Raw genomic sequence first — 18,202 nt, 5'->3', positions numbered from 1 at the left:
CCAAATATTAACCATTTTGAAGCTCGTTCAGTCAGCGGACGGCGACGAGTTAGGACAAGTGGATTCACTGTCGCGTCTCTTCAGTTTTCCGAGCGACAGCAGTTTCTCTTACTGTCCCTCACTCTCTCTCTCTCTCTGGCAGTTCTGAGTCCGAGTGGAGCCGCAGAGACAGAACCGGCAGATCAAAACCCCCTGATTATTAGGAAAAAGCAACGGTAGAATATCGTAGCCATTATTTTAAGTATTGGGCAAATAGAGCAGGTGCTCAAGGACCCACAGGGCCGTACTGTATGTGTGCGGAGTTACTCCGTCCCCATTTCCCATCATCTATCCATCAACGTGCTGTCCTGCAGGCTTACAATCCCATCCTAACATAATGAGTGCAACAGAAATGGTCAGCATTACTGGAGTCATCCAGCCATACAGTTTTGAGCCAGATTTCAGCTCAGACGAGGAAAACAAAGACGTAGATGGATCCAGTCATGTAGAAGTGGATGCATTGGAATGGAACAGAGCAGGAAGCTTGTGGCCAACCAACTGTAGCACCAACATCACATTTTTTTGTCTGCTCCTGATTCACAAGGATTTGAGTAAGGAATTACTCAGAAATGCAGTTGTAAGTTTAATTTTCTTTATATATATGTCATCCATTATTAAAAAAATTCCACATAAAACACACAATCTCCTAACTTTTACTTTTTTGTTTTTGTTTACAATATTACAGTTGGCTTTCCTGCCTGCATGCAAACCCCCGTGCTCATTATCAGCCCATAGTTCATGACCGGTGAATATTTTCCATCTGTTGCTGTACGTCAGACGCCTATAATCTGACCATCTCCCGGCCCTCTTAGCTTCCTGTGTTTGGACACCATGCAGATTGTAATTGAAGAAGAGGTTTCTAGTGATTCATGTTTTCTTCAGTTAATCTTTTTAGATATTACCAAGTAATATACATCTTTTATTTGTATAAAATCTATTCGTAGTGACTGTGATCACAAACTTACCTTTATATTTCTTTGATTGCTGCAAATCTGTAGAAGACAAAACCCTTTTTTTGTTTACTTAAAAGGATCTTTCTCAGCTTGCATAAGTGGTTAATAATAATTTGAAATCCCTCAGTGTGTCATTTACTGTCTTGGATGTGTGCAGGGGGAGATGCGAAGGCAAACGTTTGGATACATTTGCCAGTTTTACTGAAAAACTAAAACACGACTAAAAAGATAGCTTTGTTTTTCCCCCCACGTTAAACACTGAAAATAAATTATATAATTAACAGGTCAGTAAAAAAATTAATAAAATACTAACATGACACATTTCAGATTATGCAGTGGAAGCCGGTCGTGTGATGTAATCAATAGCTGCGGTAACGTCTGCAAAAGATCTTTGATCAGATCAAAGATCGGATTAAATTTGATCTGTGTACATGGTTCCAGAAAAACTTAATCCGATTATAACAAACGTTTACATACGCCACACTTTTGTTCGGGATAAATCATTTGGACATGTGCAGGACTGTCTAAAATACCAGAAACGACCGTAGAAGAAGAAATAGTATACAAACAAAGCTGCGGCATAGAGCGAGATGATCTTCTAAATGTGCTTTTATTATTGTTATAATTATTATTAAGTGACTATTCTTTCATAATTTTCTAAATCTGTGTGCCCAGAGCTTTATGATTAGCCAGTGCTTTAGCACTGGCCGCACAGACCAGAAATAAGAGTTAGAATTAGGCTAATACGCGCCAACAATATTTGGCTTTGGGTGCAGTCCTGCAACTAAAATTTGCTGCAATGTGCTTCTTGGCTGCACGTTAATATGTGGGAATAACATCAGCCTTTAGTTTGGCTGGACACGATTGGTAACATAATTTCACGTGATTATTATTATTTCTCGGGACTGTGCAGAGCGGCATTTCTGCATTCCTGTTAGCTCACGCACCGTACCAAAGCTGCTCCGCTGCTTGTAGTCCAGCAGCTCGCTCACACAGAGCGGACAGGCGGTGTGCAGTCCGAAGCCCCCTCCGGACTGCACACCGTAACAAAGCACCCTCCCCTGCCAGCGAAGTTACGAGTCCGGCTGCTCTGGTCAGAGACATGGTTCGCTCGCACAGAGCAGTCGTCTGGTCCTGTTCCTGCTCTAAAGCTCCACACCGTCTATGCATTACGTAAAACCAGAGCAGTAGTGACCACAATAGGAATAAATTGTTTACATGCACAACAATCGGATGAACAATCGGCATAACCCATCTATCTCGATCAGAAGGAAATATTGATCCGAACGAGTCTGATCGGGGTAGAGTACTCCGAACGGAGTGTTTACATGACGCATTTTTATTCAGATCAGGCGTTCATTCTGATTACTTTTGCCCATATAACCGAGCTAGTGACATAAAGCCTCTTCATACATGGCCTGTTTTAACCTGGACATAGTTTATAGCAGTACTTGGGCCTTCAAATGAGGCTAAAAAACCACCTTAACATCTTTAACTTCACGAAGCAAAAACAAAACTAAATATTCTAGACGTTAAGCCTTAATTATTTATTTCTCAGTATCTCAAAGGTGCTTTCACAAATACTTATAGTCACAAAGTACAGTACAGACCAAAAGTTTGGACACAACTTCTCATTCAAATGAATCCTAGAAACCAACCTGGAGAAACTATCTTGTCCGCTGGTCGGGAAACATCTTGGGATTCCCCCAGAGGAGCTGAAGGAATAAAGGGAAAGAAAAGACAGTTAGACATGGATAGACACTGTACATCAAGAAATATAAGTATTTTTGGTCCTCCATTTATTTATTGTCTCTTTAGGAGGGGGGGGGTTACGGGGGGCATCCAGAAGATTGTGAGTGTGTGTGCACGAGTGCATGGGTGGGACAGACCTCGGGGCTGGCTCACCAGGTTCCCCTGTGGCTCTCCTTTCCCATTGCAGTGTGGGGAGGGCATTAGGGGGGGGGTATGGGAGGAGGGGTTGGATAATATGGCGGGTGAGGAGGGTTGTAGAGGGTAGAGTTGTGGGGGGGTGGAGCTGTGGTTGCGCGGTGATCTCTGGGTTGCTTGGACGGACCCTCGTCCCCCCCTCCCGGTCTCGGGGTCTCTCCCCCCCTCTCCTGGTCTGGCTGGGGAGGATCTGGTTCCCCTCATGAACGGTTCACTTCGGAATCCTGCATGTATCTCCACCCCCACGTGCACACTGCCACACTGCTCCCCTCCTCCTTACCCGCATTGTATTGATGGACAGATGTCTTCCGCTCATCTTCGTGTCAGAATTTCACCTTTGACGTAATATTTGTCTTTCCAGCAGATCTGGTATAATTGTTACACAGCTTAAAATATTAACTCATTCAAATAAGTGCGTGTTTCCCCCACTTTCTCCAACTCTCTTCTTATTTACTCTTTTCCCCCCCTCTCACATTCTTGCCCTCTCCACCCCTACACACTAAATGTAACAAATAAATAAAAAATAATAAAGTAACAAAAAGGGGTTTATACAAATTTACACTCTGGTTTTTCTAAGTTATACAACCTCTTTTTGTGATAGTAGAACCTGTCCAACACAAAAGCTCTTCAGCTCTAATCTTTTTGCTCAGTTGTTGGACAGAACGAGTTAGAAAAGAAAAAAAATAAAGAAAAAAATAAAGGAAATATAAGTATTCATTAGAAAAAAAACTTTTTCAAACTTGTGTCCAAGAAATTATGTTGACATCTCTACACTTATAAACGAAGCAACCAGCCACTGGTAACCAATTTATCTAAATGAAAAATAGTGCAGATTGTTATAAATTACTTAGATACTCAGCCTTCCTATCATTATCCCCTTAAACCCATACTTTTAAATCATACAACATAAAACCTGAAAATCAGTGCACAGATTCTTCTTAAAGTACAGCTAATGCATCGGTGCTGGAAGTTGGAAAACTGTTGGTCGAAGAAGAAGAGGAGGAAGGCGCCTTCATACACGAAGGTAGCTGGTGTTAATGGAGGGTGCAGAAGACCGGGTTAGACGGAGGAAGCGGATTCACTGTTGGAACGAAAGGAAATGAAGATGTGATTTAAAATAAAAAAATAAAGCTCTGATGAATTTACGTGATGAAGTAAATGTATCTAATTAGCCCGAGTGGACAATCTGTTTCCCAGTGGGGCCAGTGCTAATGAGCTCACACAACAATAAAGTTCATGAAATAGAGGCATAATTCAAAGCCTGACCGCATACACTATTGCCAATTTCACTTCCATTTAACCCATTAGGACCGGATGCAAACATTTGATGTTTTTCTTTCTTTCAGAGCAGAATGTGACACTGATGTGTTGTGATCGTGTTGATTGTATGCAATGGAAACAGGCGGGTGGGGCAATTGGTTGGTTTCCACTTCACGTGTTTTGTTTTTAATGCATTTTCCTGCAGCGTTACGTTGAAAAGCTTTCAGATTTGCCTAAACAAGTTTTTAGAAAGGTTTTATGTTGTAGAAAACTTTTTAGGTTTTACGATTCCTTTGTTAGTGTTTGCCCCAATCAATCATGTGGCTCTGTTTGTTTTCTTTTTGACAGGATGAAACCAGTGGATCCAAACAATTGGATTTTTTTTGTTTTTGCTATTAAAACTCTGTATTACCAGAGTGTCAGTCAAGGTTCAAGGTTTTATTGCCGTTTGCACATACAGTATATCAGAATTTCTCTTTGGCATCTTTCAGGTCAGGGTGAAAATAGAGAAAGACAAAATACGAAGTATAAAATATACATAAATATGACTATTGCAGCGTCCCAACCTTTCAGAAAAATTATTGCACTTATGTGGATTTTAATTGTTTATTGCACTTAGTGTCCCAGATGGATGGCATGTCATGTTGTATGATTCAGTCCAGTCTACCCTCTCTGAGGTCCTGTGCCAGCATTCTGATTGCTGCTGGGAAGAAGCTGTTGTGGAAGCGTGTGGTGTGGTGTGCTTTCGGGCCTGAGACGTCTGAGGTTGTGGCCTGAGTCCACACACTGGATCAATGCGTGGGCGGGGTGGTGTTCTGTCTCTGATGATCTTTGTCGCTCTCCTCCCGCTGCGTTGTTTATAGATGGTCTCGATGGATGGAAGGTTGCAACCGATGATTTTTTCCAGCTGTGTTGATGACACTTTGCAGCATCTTCTTCTCTTTTTATGGTGGTGTTTCCCAACCAGGCTGTTAGTCTGTTGGTGAGGATGCTTTCCACAAGCTCCCTGCAGGCTTGGGTGAGGGTCCGGCGCTTGAGTCCGGCCTTCTTCAGCAGCCTGATGAAGTACAGCCTCTGCTGGGCTTCCTTCACTGTGGCAACGGTGTTTCTGTCCCAGCTGAGGCTGTCGGTGATCTGCAGACCCATAACCGGTGGCAGTCGGTCCGCTCCACCACAGTCCCGTTGATGATGAGCGGCTGATGTGGCTGTGCTTTCCGTCTGTAGTCCAGGATTATTTCTTTTGTTTTCTCTACGTTGAGAACAAGGTGGTTGTCCTCGCCGTAGATGGTGATCCTGTGTGTACCAGGTCTCTGTATGCAGACTCGTCCCCTCCTCTTATGAGGCCAAGGACGGTTGTGTTGTTTGCATACTCAATGATGATGTTGTTGGAGTCGGTGAAGGTGCAGTCGTGGGTGTAGAGTGAGAAGAGCTTTGGACTGAGGCAGCGCCCCTGTGGTGTTCCGGTGCTGACTGTCAACTCAGCAGAAACCTTCTTCCCCATCCTCACCACCTGTGGTCAGTCAGTGAGAAAGACCAGAATCCAGTTTCTGTACTTGGTATTCCCAGTTCTGCGAGTTTTGCAGTCAGCTTCAGGGGCCTGATGGTGTTGAAGACAGAGCTGTAGTCCTGGAACAGTAACTGGGCGTACGTGTTCTTGGTGTCCAGATGTTGCAGGGTGGAGTGAGGTGCCAAAGCCACCGCGTCTACTGCCGATCTGTTGGGGCGGTAGGAGAACTGGTGGGGGTCTACTGATTCGTCGACCAGGGAGTTGATGTGGGACAGAACCAGCTTTTCCAAGCATTTATCTTTGCTGCAGGATTGAGAGCCACGGGTCTCGGGTCGTTCATTGTTTTGACGTGTGTTTTCTTCGGGACCGGCACCAGTCACCTAATTTATGTACAACAAAAGTGCTTCAAATAACAGTAAATCCAATTCGTCAGCATCAAAAACCACAAAGACGTCCAGGCGAGTTCTTTGCACCGAACTGCTGAGATGTTCAGTTTACAGTTAAGGTGACCTGAATAAACATCCTTGTTTGCAGGCGTTCAACCAGTTCAAACAAGAAAGCCATCTAAATGGCATGTTTCATTGCAAATCAGAAATGATCAGATATTAGAGTAAGTTAAAAAAAAATCTCACCTACAAGAGAATTTGCCTTCATTTTAGGTTTGCTTTATTTTGCCCTCGTTAAAGTGATTTTTCTTGTAATCATTATGACTTCCCAACAGTGCAAATGTTTTAAGATTGTGAAAGTCGATGGGGATCAGCTTAGAAGAAAGAAAAAAGCTGCTTGTACTTCCTTGAAAGGGCTTTTTCACAGCAGCAGAGGTACTGCTAGGCTGCATAACAACAAACAAGACCAAAGAGTGCCAGTTCTGCTGTTGAGCGGCAGCAGATGAGGCTTTTGCCTCCAAAACAAACTACACTCCTAACTCAGACAGACTCCTGAAGCCAGATTTTCTCATTGAACCTTTTAGCTTATCTTTTCAAGATGGCATCCATTTGTATTCTGCTCCATTATTTTACCAGCGGATCAAACAACTTCTGTCCTCTCATAGAACCAAGAAGCTAAAAACTTTTCACAAACTTAGGAGCCTGATAATTCTGCTGCAAATGATATATTTATGCTTCTAAAAGTCTTTATTTTTCTAACACCCAAAATGATTTTCTTCAAAGATAAACAAACCAGAGGCAATTAACAAAAAAACAAACAAATAAATAAGTAAGCAATTTTGGTTAATAACAACCTAAATCAAGGCTTCCTCTCACCAAAGCTGGTCTGTGTGAGACATGCTACACTGCAAAAACAGGCCCCCTTAAAATAAATCACAAATTCCTACAATTTGAAAGTTTCTTTAAGTAAAAGAAAATCTGCCAACTGGAAAAGAAAGATGGTCCCACCAAGAATTCCTATTTTCAGAAAAAAGGTCTAGTCACTCAAACATGTTTTTCTAAAACTAAGATTATTTTGCTGTTGAAAAACCTTTTGAGATCATTTTTAATCTTTAGAAGATTATTTCTTGCAAGAACACAAAATAAGACCCTTCTTTTTTGTTTTTTTTAAACAAGTGCCAGTTTACTTTCCAAAGATTCAGTTTTTGCAGTGTAACAGCACTCCCTTCACTCAAAAACCTCCTAAACTCCTTTAAGTTTGGGAACCGGTGCCATGACCACACCGGAGGGATCACAGCTAGCAAAAGAGGGTCTCTGGTACAGCCCAGCCAGTGCACTGCACTACACATTTTATCAATCTACCCAAGATGTTTTATTTTAACACTAGTTGTAAAATCTCATTCACGTTGATTTGAGATATTTATGTAAATAAACAATCAGATGTGTAAAATTATTGAACTTGTTGTAAAAAAATATTTAAATAAATCCAAAATCTCATCTTTTTTTGCACAAAAAAAAGAAAAGAAATTTATATTGCAGGCAAGCTATAAGGAAAAAAAGTCCAATATTTTAGCTATGGCTTGGATAGTATAGGACTAATTTTGTTACATATCCTCACACACCAAAATCTTTACTAATTGTATTATTATTTTATTGTATTTTATTGCATTTGTTTTTGTTTTTATGGACAGCACCTTGAGCTGTCTTTCTTGTCATGAAAGGTGCTATATAAATAAAATTAATTTAAATTTAAGTTTATTACTAGTAGGACCAGCTAGTCCTATTTTTTTAATAAGCTAATGTCTGTCTCTCCAATTTTTATTTACTAGGTTAAGTTATTTTAAGTAGTTTTCAATTGGCAACACTTCTTAGTGGTACTGGGGTGTTGCCTCTGAGGTGGAATATGTTAAGTGATTATTAGAGTTAAAAACAGTGAAACATCAATTTTAACAGACTGTTTTCATCCAAACGTTTAAACGAAAACGTTGTTTGCCGTTTTTCTAGTTGGCCTAAAAACCATTGTGGTTTTTTTTCCAACTGCATAAAGCATTGTAAACATGTAAAGGAAACATTAAACCTGCACCTCTTCTAGTACAGTGCCTAAGTTGTGCAACGGTGGATGTTTTTCTTCAGTTTTTTTTTCTGGTTTTAGCAATTTTAACACATTAATTGGGTATGCTGGTTTATTTTAAACAATTAATGCACTTTTATTCAGCAAAAAATAACTTGTAATTTTCTGTCTTTAGTTACTGGATAGTGAACTTTGATGTACTATTTATTATTTTTAGCTGTGAATTTTTACCGTGGGGTTGCCAGGATGCACTTTTATTTTAATGGTATCAAAATATCTACTGTCATATGTATTTCCTTCTAGTAAATTCTGAACAGAACAGAATTTACAGAACTGAACAGAAACTGCTGCAGTTTGTTTTTTTAAAAGTCTACACATCCTTTGAATGTGGATGTGGAGAAACCGCTCTTGAAGTTTCTGCAGCGTGTGACCTTGGCTTGAACCTCAAGGTGAGAAAGATCAGCGTTTTCAATGTGAATATAGCTTTGCGGTAGATTTTCTAATCCGTCCCAGATCAATCTGCCGCAACCATCACCTGCTGCACTGTCGATACCTTTTCCGCCTTTGAAGTAATGACACACTTTGCTGCTCCAAACCAGCAAACTGCCAAAGAGATTTGATCACTAACGTCTGACAGATGTTTTGATTCCATTTTCTTCTTGGATTTAGTGATCATCTCTGTAGGCCCTACTGTAGATTAAGACAAAAAAAGGACAACGAAGTTACTTTGTTTGCAGACATTTACAAAAAAAAGAAGAAGTAAAAGTCCCTTTGTTTCCGTGAATCTAGGGCAAATTAAAATATGGGGCTTTTTCATGTTTAATGCTTACTCTCAGAAAAAAAGATGCTGATGGGTAAAACTCAAAGGTCTCTTAGCAGCCTCAACTCATTTTCAAAATTGTATTAAATCAAGTTTTAAAAAAACTCGAATTGAACGAAGTTTAAAGTGAACAAGTAAGTTTGAATAGTGGGTAATTTAGGGATTTGGAGGCCCAAGGAGGAAAAACCACAGGGCCTTATTCTTTTACTGTCAAACATGCAACTTCCTCTTCAACTAATTGCTTCAGGATACTTACAAAAAGTAAAATTTTATGACTGTATCTTTTTCTTTACCTCCTTAATTATTCTGCTCTTTTATTTTCCTGATTTTTCTATCTAAATCTCACGCGTTCCTATTTGCATCCAGTTTGTCCTTTTGTCTTTTAAACATGTTCTCCTCATAATCAAGCAGCATACAACGTTTCTGACTTTTATCAGCCGTCTGCATCAACTTTTTCCATTGCTTGATCCGTGGCAGCCTTCGTGGAGCTGTCCTCTGTTTATTCTGTTTTTCTTTACCTCAGTGGAGTAAATGAAACCAATAAAACTCATCAGTTTCCATGTGTGAAAATCTCTTTGAAGGAACACCTGTGAGATCTACGATACGAACAACTTTGCAGGGGTTTTTTTTGGGGGGGGGGTGAATTTGTGGGTTTTCTTCAAGTAACAGACAGGATGCCTTGAACTCAGTGCATGTTGGTATTACCATTATGTCTTATTATATTATGTGTGAATGTAAGTCTGTGTGGATGTGTCCGTCTTTGCCTAACAGCAGCTGGCACACTGGACTGGTTTTTAACGATTTAAAGGTGTATTGTAATCTATTTGCAAGAAAGTAGTTATGGAAATTAGGTTTTAGACTAATTCTTCCTGCTTTTTTCTTCCATTCCTGATATGAATGAGTCTAATGCTTTGATTCACTTCAGAGGCGGCTGTGTGAGGATCATCGAGAAGAGATCATTTTTGATAATTTTTTGGGCAAAGTTTTCATTTTAACCACGGCTACCTTGCCCATGAGGGACAGAGGCAGGTTGTCCCAGTGGGTTAGATCATCCTGTATGCTTTTCAGTAATGGGGTGTGGTTTAGCAGCACCAGTTCTGATAATTTGGGGGAGAAATAAAGACCTAGATATTTGATATTGCCTGATTTGACTGGCATCAAGAGTCTTTGCTCTGCATTACTATTCAGTGGTGATAAAACTGATTTATTCCAATTAATTGAGTAGTCTGAGATGAAGGAGAATTCATTAATAATTGCTGCTGTTTCATTTACAGAACGTGAGTTATTTAAAAAAAAGTAATATGTCATCTGCGTAGAGACTTATTTTATGACAGCTTTATTTTATTTTAATTCCTTTAATGCTCTCATGCTGTCTTCTTGCTGCAGCTTGTGGCTCAATAAATATGGCTAAAAGAGAAGGGGGAGGTGGGCAACCCTGTTTGGTTCCTCTTCCAAGAAAAAACCTGTCAGACCTCTGTTTTTTAGTTGTAACTGATGCTTTTGGGGTTGCAATATAATATTTTAATCCAATCAATAATGGGAGGCAGTTTAGCTCAGGCAGTAGAGCAGGTCGTCTAATAACCAAAGGGTTGGAGGATCAATTTCCGCTCTCCCCAGCCAGCCGTCGCCCCCTGAGCACAGCCAACCTGGGGATGGGTTAGAGTGCAGAGAACAATTTCCCCATTGTGGGATGAAAAAAGGTACATTCAAAAAAATAAATGATTCCCAAAACTTATGGAGGGCAGCGATGAGGAACCTCCAATTTACTCTGTCAAAAGCTTTTTCAGCATCCAACAAGCGTATGGTCAATTCCTGTTTTTTAACTAGACTGCGGACATTGTCACTCAAGTGTCTGCCTTTGATGAATCCAGTTTGATCAGGGTGAATTATTTGAGGAGTGATTTTATTTTCCTATTCTCTGTGTTATTGCTTTGCAAATTATTTTTACGTCTGCATTGATCAGAGAAATGGGGGGATCGCTTGAAGGACTTGTGGGATCTTTCTCTGGTTTTAGGAGAAGGATTATGTTGGCCGAGTTCATGTTAGGTGATTGGCTTTCCTTGATGAACGTGACCATTTTGGTGCCAGCTGTTCCCAGAATTCTTCATAAAACTCAGCAAGAAAGCCATCGGAGCCTGGAGCTTTGCTGTAAGGCAGAAGCAACAGAGCTTCATGAAGTTCAGACAATCAGAGCAGCGACTCCAAGTTTGTGATTTGATCTTCATTTAACTTGGGTAGATTTACGTTGTTAAGAAATGAGTTAATGCTTTGCTCTGATGGATTGATGTGTATATGTTTTTTTTATAAAAGCCTTCAAATGTGTTATTAATATTGACCAGGTCATGAGTGACATTACCTGTCGGTACCTGAGGACAATTAATTAAATATTAATCACAGTGTCCTTAAATAGTTTGGGGACCTTTTTAAGGGAGGAAATCTTCCTCTGAATCTGATCATGGTCAATTTTTCCCAAAAAAACAAAAGAAGTTGAAGATGATTTCCATTATTACAGACTGAAAAACTGCAACATTGCATCAAAACCACAAAATTCAAACTCTGCTGTGTGCAGGAAACTTCCATTTTCCGCACTTTGACTCGACCAGAACATGTTGACCAATTACTAGATCTTTGAGAATGATTTTGTTTTTCATACATGTGAACTTTTTGGAATTGGTTTGGTTTGTAGAAGCTTCTTGTTGGTCATACTGACTTAATTGCCGAAACAATCAATAAACAGTGTAGCTGGGAAACTGCAAATGCACAGCTCTCAAAGGTCCCAGAAGGGCCAATGCACTTCGCACACGTCTAGCCGTTAATGCACAAACAAGTAAATTGTCATAACTCTGTGTGCACACAGTCATGCGTGTGAATGTTTGTCTTTCCACATGTTTGCGCAGTAAACGAGTTAGAGATGAAATGATTCTGCCCTCTCAACCACAGAGACTTTTCAGGGGTTTAAACGAGTTGGTCCATTTCCACTGCACTATCCGCACCCATTAAACGGCACTCATCCTCAGAGGAAATACTGCTGGGAGGAGGGACTCCTTCAGTACCCTTATCACTAGCACTGGAGGCACAGCTTGGCTTGTCTGTACAGGAAACCAAACTCAGCGCATGACTTTACAAGGATGTGTCACCGTTGGAGGTGTAGCAATAAAGGTGAGCTGAAATAATGAAGGAAGGGAAATTGACTGCAGGGGGGAAAAAAGAAGTAGGAAAAAGCTAACGGGCTAACTTGATAATTAAAGCGTTTAGAAGTCCATTTTCCCAAACAGAAAGCGTTTCAGAGCAGAATTAAGACGACAGATGAGTCGCGGGGGAGGACAAGACAATTCTGGGATTCTACCTGCAAGGGAAAAAAAAGAAACCGGTTTGTATGGAAACTTGGGAATGCTGTGACTAACAGAAGACAGATGCTGCAGGCAGAAATACTGTTGCTCATGGAGTTTGCCTTTAAATCCCACTTGACCAATAAAGAAATAATAATTACATCAAAGATACAGACTACCGAGGAGAAACACTTAGCTCTAAGCAAATACTTTTTTTATGTACCTAATTGAAGTTTATTTTAATTACAGTGACAACAACAAAAACTAATGCAATAAATGGAAATGAGTTATTTTAAAACAAAATGTAAAAAAAAAAATGAAAATATGATTTTAGTAAAAGTCTTAAAAAAATCCTTATAAAATCTGAAACTAGATTCATTCTTAGAACGTAAATCTAAATTTCTGTTTCCAAAATAATGCCAAACTAACATTTATTGAACCCGAAATTACAGTGAAATTAGATTTTTTTTTAGTCTTAGATCAAGTTTTTCTGTTTTCAAGAGCAAAAGGATTTTAAACTCATTTTAGTAATCATTTCTTAATTTCTGGATCCTAGATCTTAATAAGGCAAAAGAATTCTCCACTATGCTGTTTAAGCAAAAAGCTGGAGAGCAAAAAAAAATAAATATCCTGAATGTCTAAAAACGAGGTTTTAAATCTTGCAGTGGAGTCAGATTGAAACAAACAAACAAAAAAAGATGACTTTTTATGGATTCCTATTTAATTATTAGTTTATCTTCTTTTACCATATCATCAAAACTTTGACATGCTTTGACAGGAAGAGCCACCATGGAAACCACTATCAAAATAAAGCAGGAAGTGAAGCAAAATTCAAGCAAGGCATTTGGAAATCCAAACATTAAAAGTTAGCGTGACTGACTGCCTCTTGTGATAAAACAGCCAGCTCAGCTTTTTTTTTTTTTTTTTTTGGTAAAAGTGCGCAAACTCCTTAGCCTGGGTATGTACTTTACTTCTACTTGGGTAAACAAAGAGTTAAATTACAACTAGTCAGACAAGAACAAGACCAATAAAACCTTATGACTCACAGGGAAGGCAATAGACAATAGAGGAGTTTAACGTTTATTTTGCTAGAACAGCTTGACTGTGGGAGACTTGAATGCCACTAGGTGTCTAGATAGGAGAGCAACATCAAAGTTTTCTGGGCTGTGATGGCTATCAGTTCACTCAGTCTTTCACTTACAGTAACCATCTGGCTGTCAGGTTAGTGATGTCATCGAGCGCTCTTCCTCTGCAGAGGAGTCAGAGCAGCTGAGCGTCTGAGGAGGAGGTTTCATCTCTCTGCTGCTGCGACATCAAGCAGAAGCTGGAAGGACTCTGTGCAGCCGAGGAGACGGCAAGTTTAGCAGCTGCTTTGACTGAAAGGACTTTGACTGGTAAGACAAACGTCATCTTTAAGGATTGATTAGAAAACCTGCTACTCTGCAAAAGAACAGTAAACTTAAGACAATCACCAGATAGTATTTAAATGATCTGATCATGCAGCAAGACGATTTTACCTAACAATCTTATAAGGTTTCAAAAAGCACATGCAATTAAAAAAGGGAAAAGATGCTAAAAAAAAAATAAAGGCAAGTTGTTAGAACTACTCCAAGTTATACATCTCGATAAGAAGTTTTTTTTACTAGTTCTAATGCAGTGGTTTGCAGTTTTTGGAGTTTTTATTTACCTAATTGTAGTTTAGTTTTACATGACAAAAAACTAGAGTGATAAGTGGAAATGACTCACTTGACTTAGAAACTAAATCTACATTTGATATATGATATGGATTTGAGTTTTTTTGAGTCAGGTTTTTTTGTTGACAACAGTATACAGCAAAATGATAATTTACACTCTTAATCCTTTATTGTTTATGTTTTAATATTATTGCGGTTTGATGTGACGTGCACTGAAGCTGCTGCTGTGTAACATAAACATTTACATGATGCAATATTGTAAAAAGGCTAACGGATGACCTTTTATGTTCATGTAACTCGATTGGGTATGAGGAGTATGCAAAGTGCATAACTGTTTAGAAAACATACAACACATTGAAGCTTTGGCCGAACAGGAACTTTTCAGTTTAAACAGTTTTTTTCATTTGAGAGTACCAACTGCTTATCTGTGTTTCCATGAAGGGCTGCACACCAGCGGACGGCCTACTATCTCACAGGCAATCTGACTCTTAACCTCAGCCGTAGACTCTTTTTCCGACTGTGATGAGAACACTGCACCTGAGATGCATGTAAAGTAAAATCATATCGTGTCTCTCTCTTTTTGGCAGCTGCAAACCCACAAATGGAGTCACCCAACTACACCAACAGCACCAATAAGACCGACTGTCCTTCCATCGATGACTTTCGAAATATGGTTTACTCCACCTTCTACTCGGTGGTTACAGTTTTTGGCCTGGTTGGGAATGGCTTGGCCCTGCTGGTTTTGTTCAGAACGCAGCGGCAGACCACGCCGTTCCACGTGTACATGGTGAACCTGGCTCTGTCCGACCTGCTGTGCGTCATGACGCTGCCCCTGCGGGTCAGCTACTACGCCAGGAGGGGTCGATGGGAAGAGGGGGACTTCCTCTGCCGCATCAGCTCCTACTTCCTCTACGTCAACCTGTACTGCAGCATCTACTTCATGACCGCCATGTCCGTCACACGGTTCCTAGCCATCGTGTACCCAGTGCAGAACCTGCAGCTGGTGACGGTGAACAAATCCCGCATCGTATGTGTGTGCATTTGGATTTTTTGCAGCCTTTCGATGTCCTCTTTCCTGATGTCAGGTCAGCACGTTGACAACTCAACGAACATAATCAAATGCTTTGAGCCTCCAGGACAGGATAGCAAACAGTTGACGAAGCTGCTGCTGCTTAACTACATTGGCCTGGTGTTTGGGTTTCTCCTGCCCTTCTTGATCATTGGGATCTGCTACGTCGGAATAGTCCGCACGCTGCTCTCCCGCACCCAAACTGCTCGTCGGCAGCAGGCCTCGGGTGTCAGGGCCATTCGAATGATCGTCATCGTCCTGCTGACCTTCCTCTTCAGCTTCACCCCGTACCACATCCAGCGTACCGTGCACCTGCACTCCCTGTCCCGGGAAAACTCAAGCTGCTCGGAGCAAATCGCCATCCAAAAGTCCGTCGTGGTCACCCTGTGTCTGGCTGCCGCCAATTCCTGCTTCGACCCGCTGCTGTACTTCTTTTCTGGAGAAGGTTTCCGAAGCCGCCTGTCCTCTCTGCGGCAGACGACGAGGAGCAACAGCCTGCATCGTACGGCCAGACTGAGGCCCATGATCTCAGAGTCCGGGGAGGACCGCCAAGTGGATGTCAGTTAGAGCGCACGGGAAGAAACTGGATTATCAGACAAGCAGACCGGGATGCGACTGGAGGCTGCAGAAGAAGGAAGGAAGCTGTGACTGAGGGTCAGTCGAAGCAAAAAACAGGAGACAAGAAGCTATGAATGAATCAATGTTTGTTGCTGATTTACTCAGTATTCATTTTAATGAAGATATTACTTATTTACATGGATATTTATTATGAAAAAGCTGCACACTGGCTTGATGATAAACGAAGTTTGTCCTGCAATACGATAGGAAGATATGTAGAATCGTAACGTGACCCAGAATGTAACACATGTGGATTATTATTATTGATGTAGGATTGTGAAATTTCCCTTAATGCTGAAAAGACTTGTTGTGTTTCAGGTACCTAGAAATATTGTCGTACTACCTGCATAAAGACTGTTAAACTATGAACTGCTGTAAAATAAAAATGTCATGTAAATGGGCAGGTCCCTGCAAATGCAGTATGTGACCTCCACAGTCGTTTAAATGGCTCTAGCGGCAATTTGGTAGAATTTTACCCTAAAATTCTTTACAACTTATGGATAAAAAGGGAGTTAAATGTTAGCTGACCATATTCCAGCCATTCTAATTAAGTACATTTAATTCAATGGTTTTGAGTACAATTTCCTTTTACATTTTTTAAGCTATTTCCTTTTTCTAACATATAACTTATTTAAAAAAGTTTTGGTTAATCCCACCGATTGAGCTTTGTGGCTCACCTGTCGTGCTAAATACATGAAAAGAAATAGCCGTTCACTGCTCTAGATTTTTGCTGTGGTGTAGTGGTTAGCACTCCCACCTCACAGCAAGACGGCCTTGGTTCAAATCCAAGCTGGGACCTTTTCTATGTGGAGTTTGCATGCTCTGCTTGTGCATGTGTGGGTTTTCTCCGGGTGCTCTAGTTTCCTCCTCTCACGTGTCTTGGGTTACCTCAAAATTGTCCCTTAGATACAAATGAGTGTGTGTGTGTGCATGTGGCCTTGCAATGGACTGGTTAGTAACTGAGCATCTTTGTGATTTCAAAGAACTCCATTAGAGGTTTGACTTCAAACTCGTCACTTTCACCAAACACATGTGAGCGTGTGACCTCATTCATTTTATTGGTCTTTTTTGTGTTGCATTCATCCAAGTAAATCCTTCTTATTAAGATTTTAAAACATTTTGTTTTAACAGTCTTTATAACTATTAACTTTTCTGGGGTGCTAATTGTAATGTTTGATGTGTTAAGCATCACCAGCCTAGTTGAAATCATTCTGCTTCTGTTTTAGAATGAAATTGTTGACAGGTGCTGGAAAAAAACAAAACGACACATGTCCATCTGTACTTTCATATGCTTACCTTTTCATTCCCCGATATTATGATGGCTTCTCTGCAGGTTGATGTAAATTGTCAAAAGTGCAGCTTTGGAAATGACTCGACTGTTTCTGTAGATGTTCTTAAACCTGCATGCTTGTCTTGGTGTCGTTGTTTTTCATGATTAAAGAGGTGATTAAAAACCTGTTCGAAACTGCACGCTACGTTTGTGACAAAAAAGGAATGATCATAATAAACGCCGACAGACAAGCTGCTTTAAAGTTCAATTCAACTGTCAAACCGAAGGTCACACCCTCACAGCTCCCCACGAGAGCCCACGACAGGAACACGGTGACTCACATGAAGAGAATTTATTTCCCTGTAGGGATAAAAAAAAAAGGATTGAAAAGAATCAGAATGTAAGTTTGTTTAGTTATCTTATGACGATGGGTAGTTTTATAATGAGAGAAGGTATTTGCAAAACTGACGTTAACTCGGATTTTCACAATAATATGTTAATTTAATTGCAGTAAGTGGACTGAATAGACATAAGCAGTACATTTTACAGAATAGTAACTTTCTATTTAGCATGGGACCTTTTGCATTTGACCTGCATAAAAATGTAATGTAATAAAAAGCAGAAAAAAGCTGTATGCATCTTTAATTTTGCATTTTGTTCCATGTTTAGACTCTTCCGTGCCCCTTAAAGCCAATATTAGACAAATTTAATAGTGAATCATAATAGTATATTTTGTAATAAACTAAAATAAAGAAAAAAGAATGAGAAGTAGATTTATTTTTTCTCCCCTTCTTTAATGTGATGATTTTTATCCATCATTTCTGTGAAATACCAGTTAGTTTTTGAGTTTCTATAAATTATTCAGTCAGAATTAAAATCGAAATTATTAATAAATCTGATTGCTAATAAAAAATCATAATAAGCATTGATTTTTACATCTATACACTTGTGTTTACATTACAGACTGTTCGAAACCCTTCCTGTGTAAGAAAATACTCGTTTTGACCACAAGGGGGCGCACCACTACAAAAAGTGAACACGATGCTCAATTTGCTGCTTTGTTTTCGTCGCTACATGAACTCAACAACAACAATGGAATAATTTCCAACCAAACGATTCTTATGAGCTTATAAACTAATTATTTAAGCGTAAACCAAAGTCTCCAGTGTTATCTGAGGCAACAAACATCCACACATTGTGTAAAGTGTAAGTCAGGAGCAGGAGTGCACCTCTGAGGCC

At 40.0% G+C, this 18,202-nt stretch overlaps 1 protein-coding gene across 1 annotated transcript; it reads left to right on the top strand.

The window, feature by feature from the left end:
* The first annotated feature begins 11,967 nt into the window (after positions 1 to 11,967).
* On the top strand, positions 11,968 to 17,214 carry cysltr1 (cysteinyl leukotriene receptor 1). The gene is made up of 3 exons (XM_011480530.3): positions 11,968 to 12,142; positions 13,516 to 13,706; positions 14,594 to 17,214. The coding sequence occupies exon 3, from the start codon at positions 14,608 to 14,610 to the stop codon at positions 15,640 to 15,642; it is 1,035 nt and encodes a 344-aa protein (XP_011478832.1). The 5' UTR covers positions 11,968 to 12,142; positions 13,516 to 13,706; positions 14,594 to 14,607; the 3' UTR covers positions 15,643 to 17,214.
* The last annotated feature ends 988 nt before the right edge of the window (positions 17,215 to 18,202 follow it).

The sequence above is a fragment of the Oryzias latipes genome, chromosome 10, assembly GCF_002234675.1.
Source record: "Oryzias latipes chromosome 10, ASM223467v1".
Taxonomy (NCBI): Eukaryota; Metazoa; Chordata; class Actinopteri; order Beloniformes; family Adrianichthyidae; genus Oryzias; species Oryzias latipes.
This window is presented reverse-complemented; position numbering and strand designations above follow the sequence as displayed.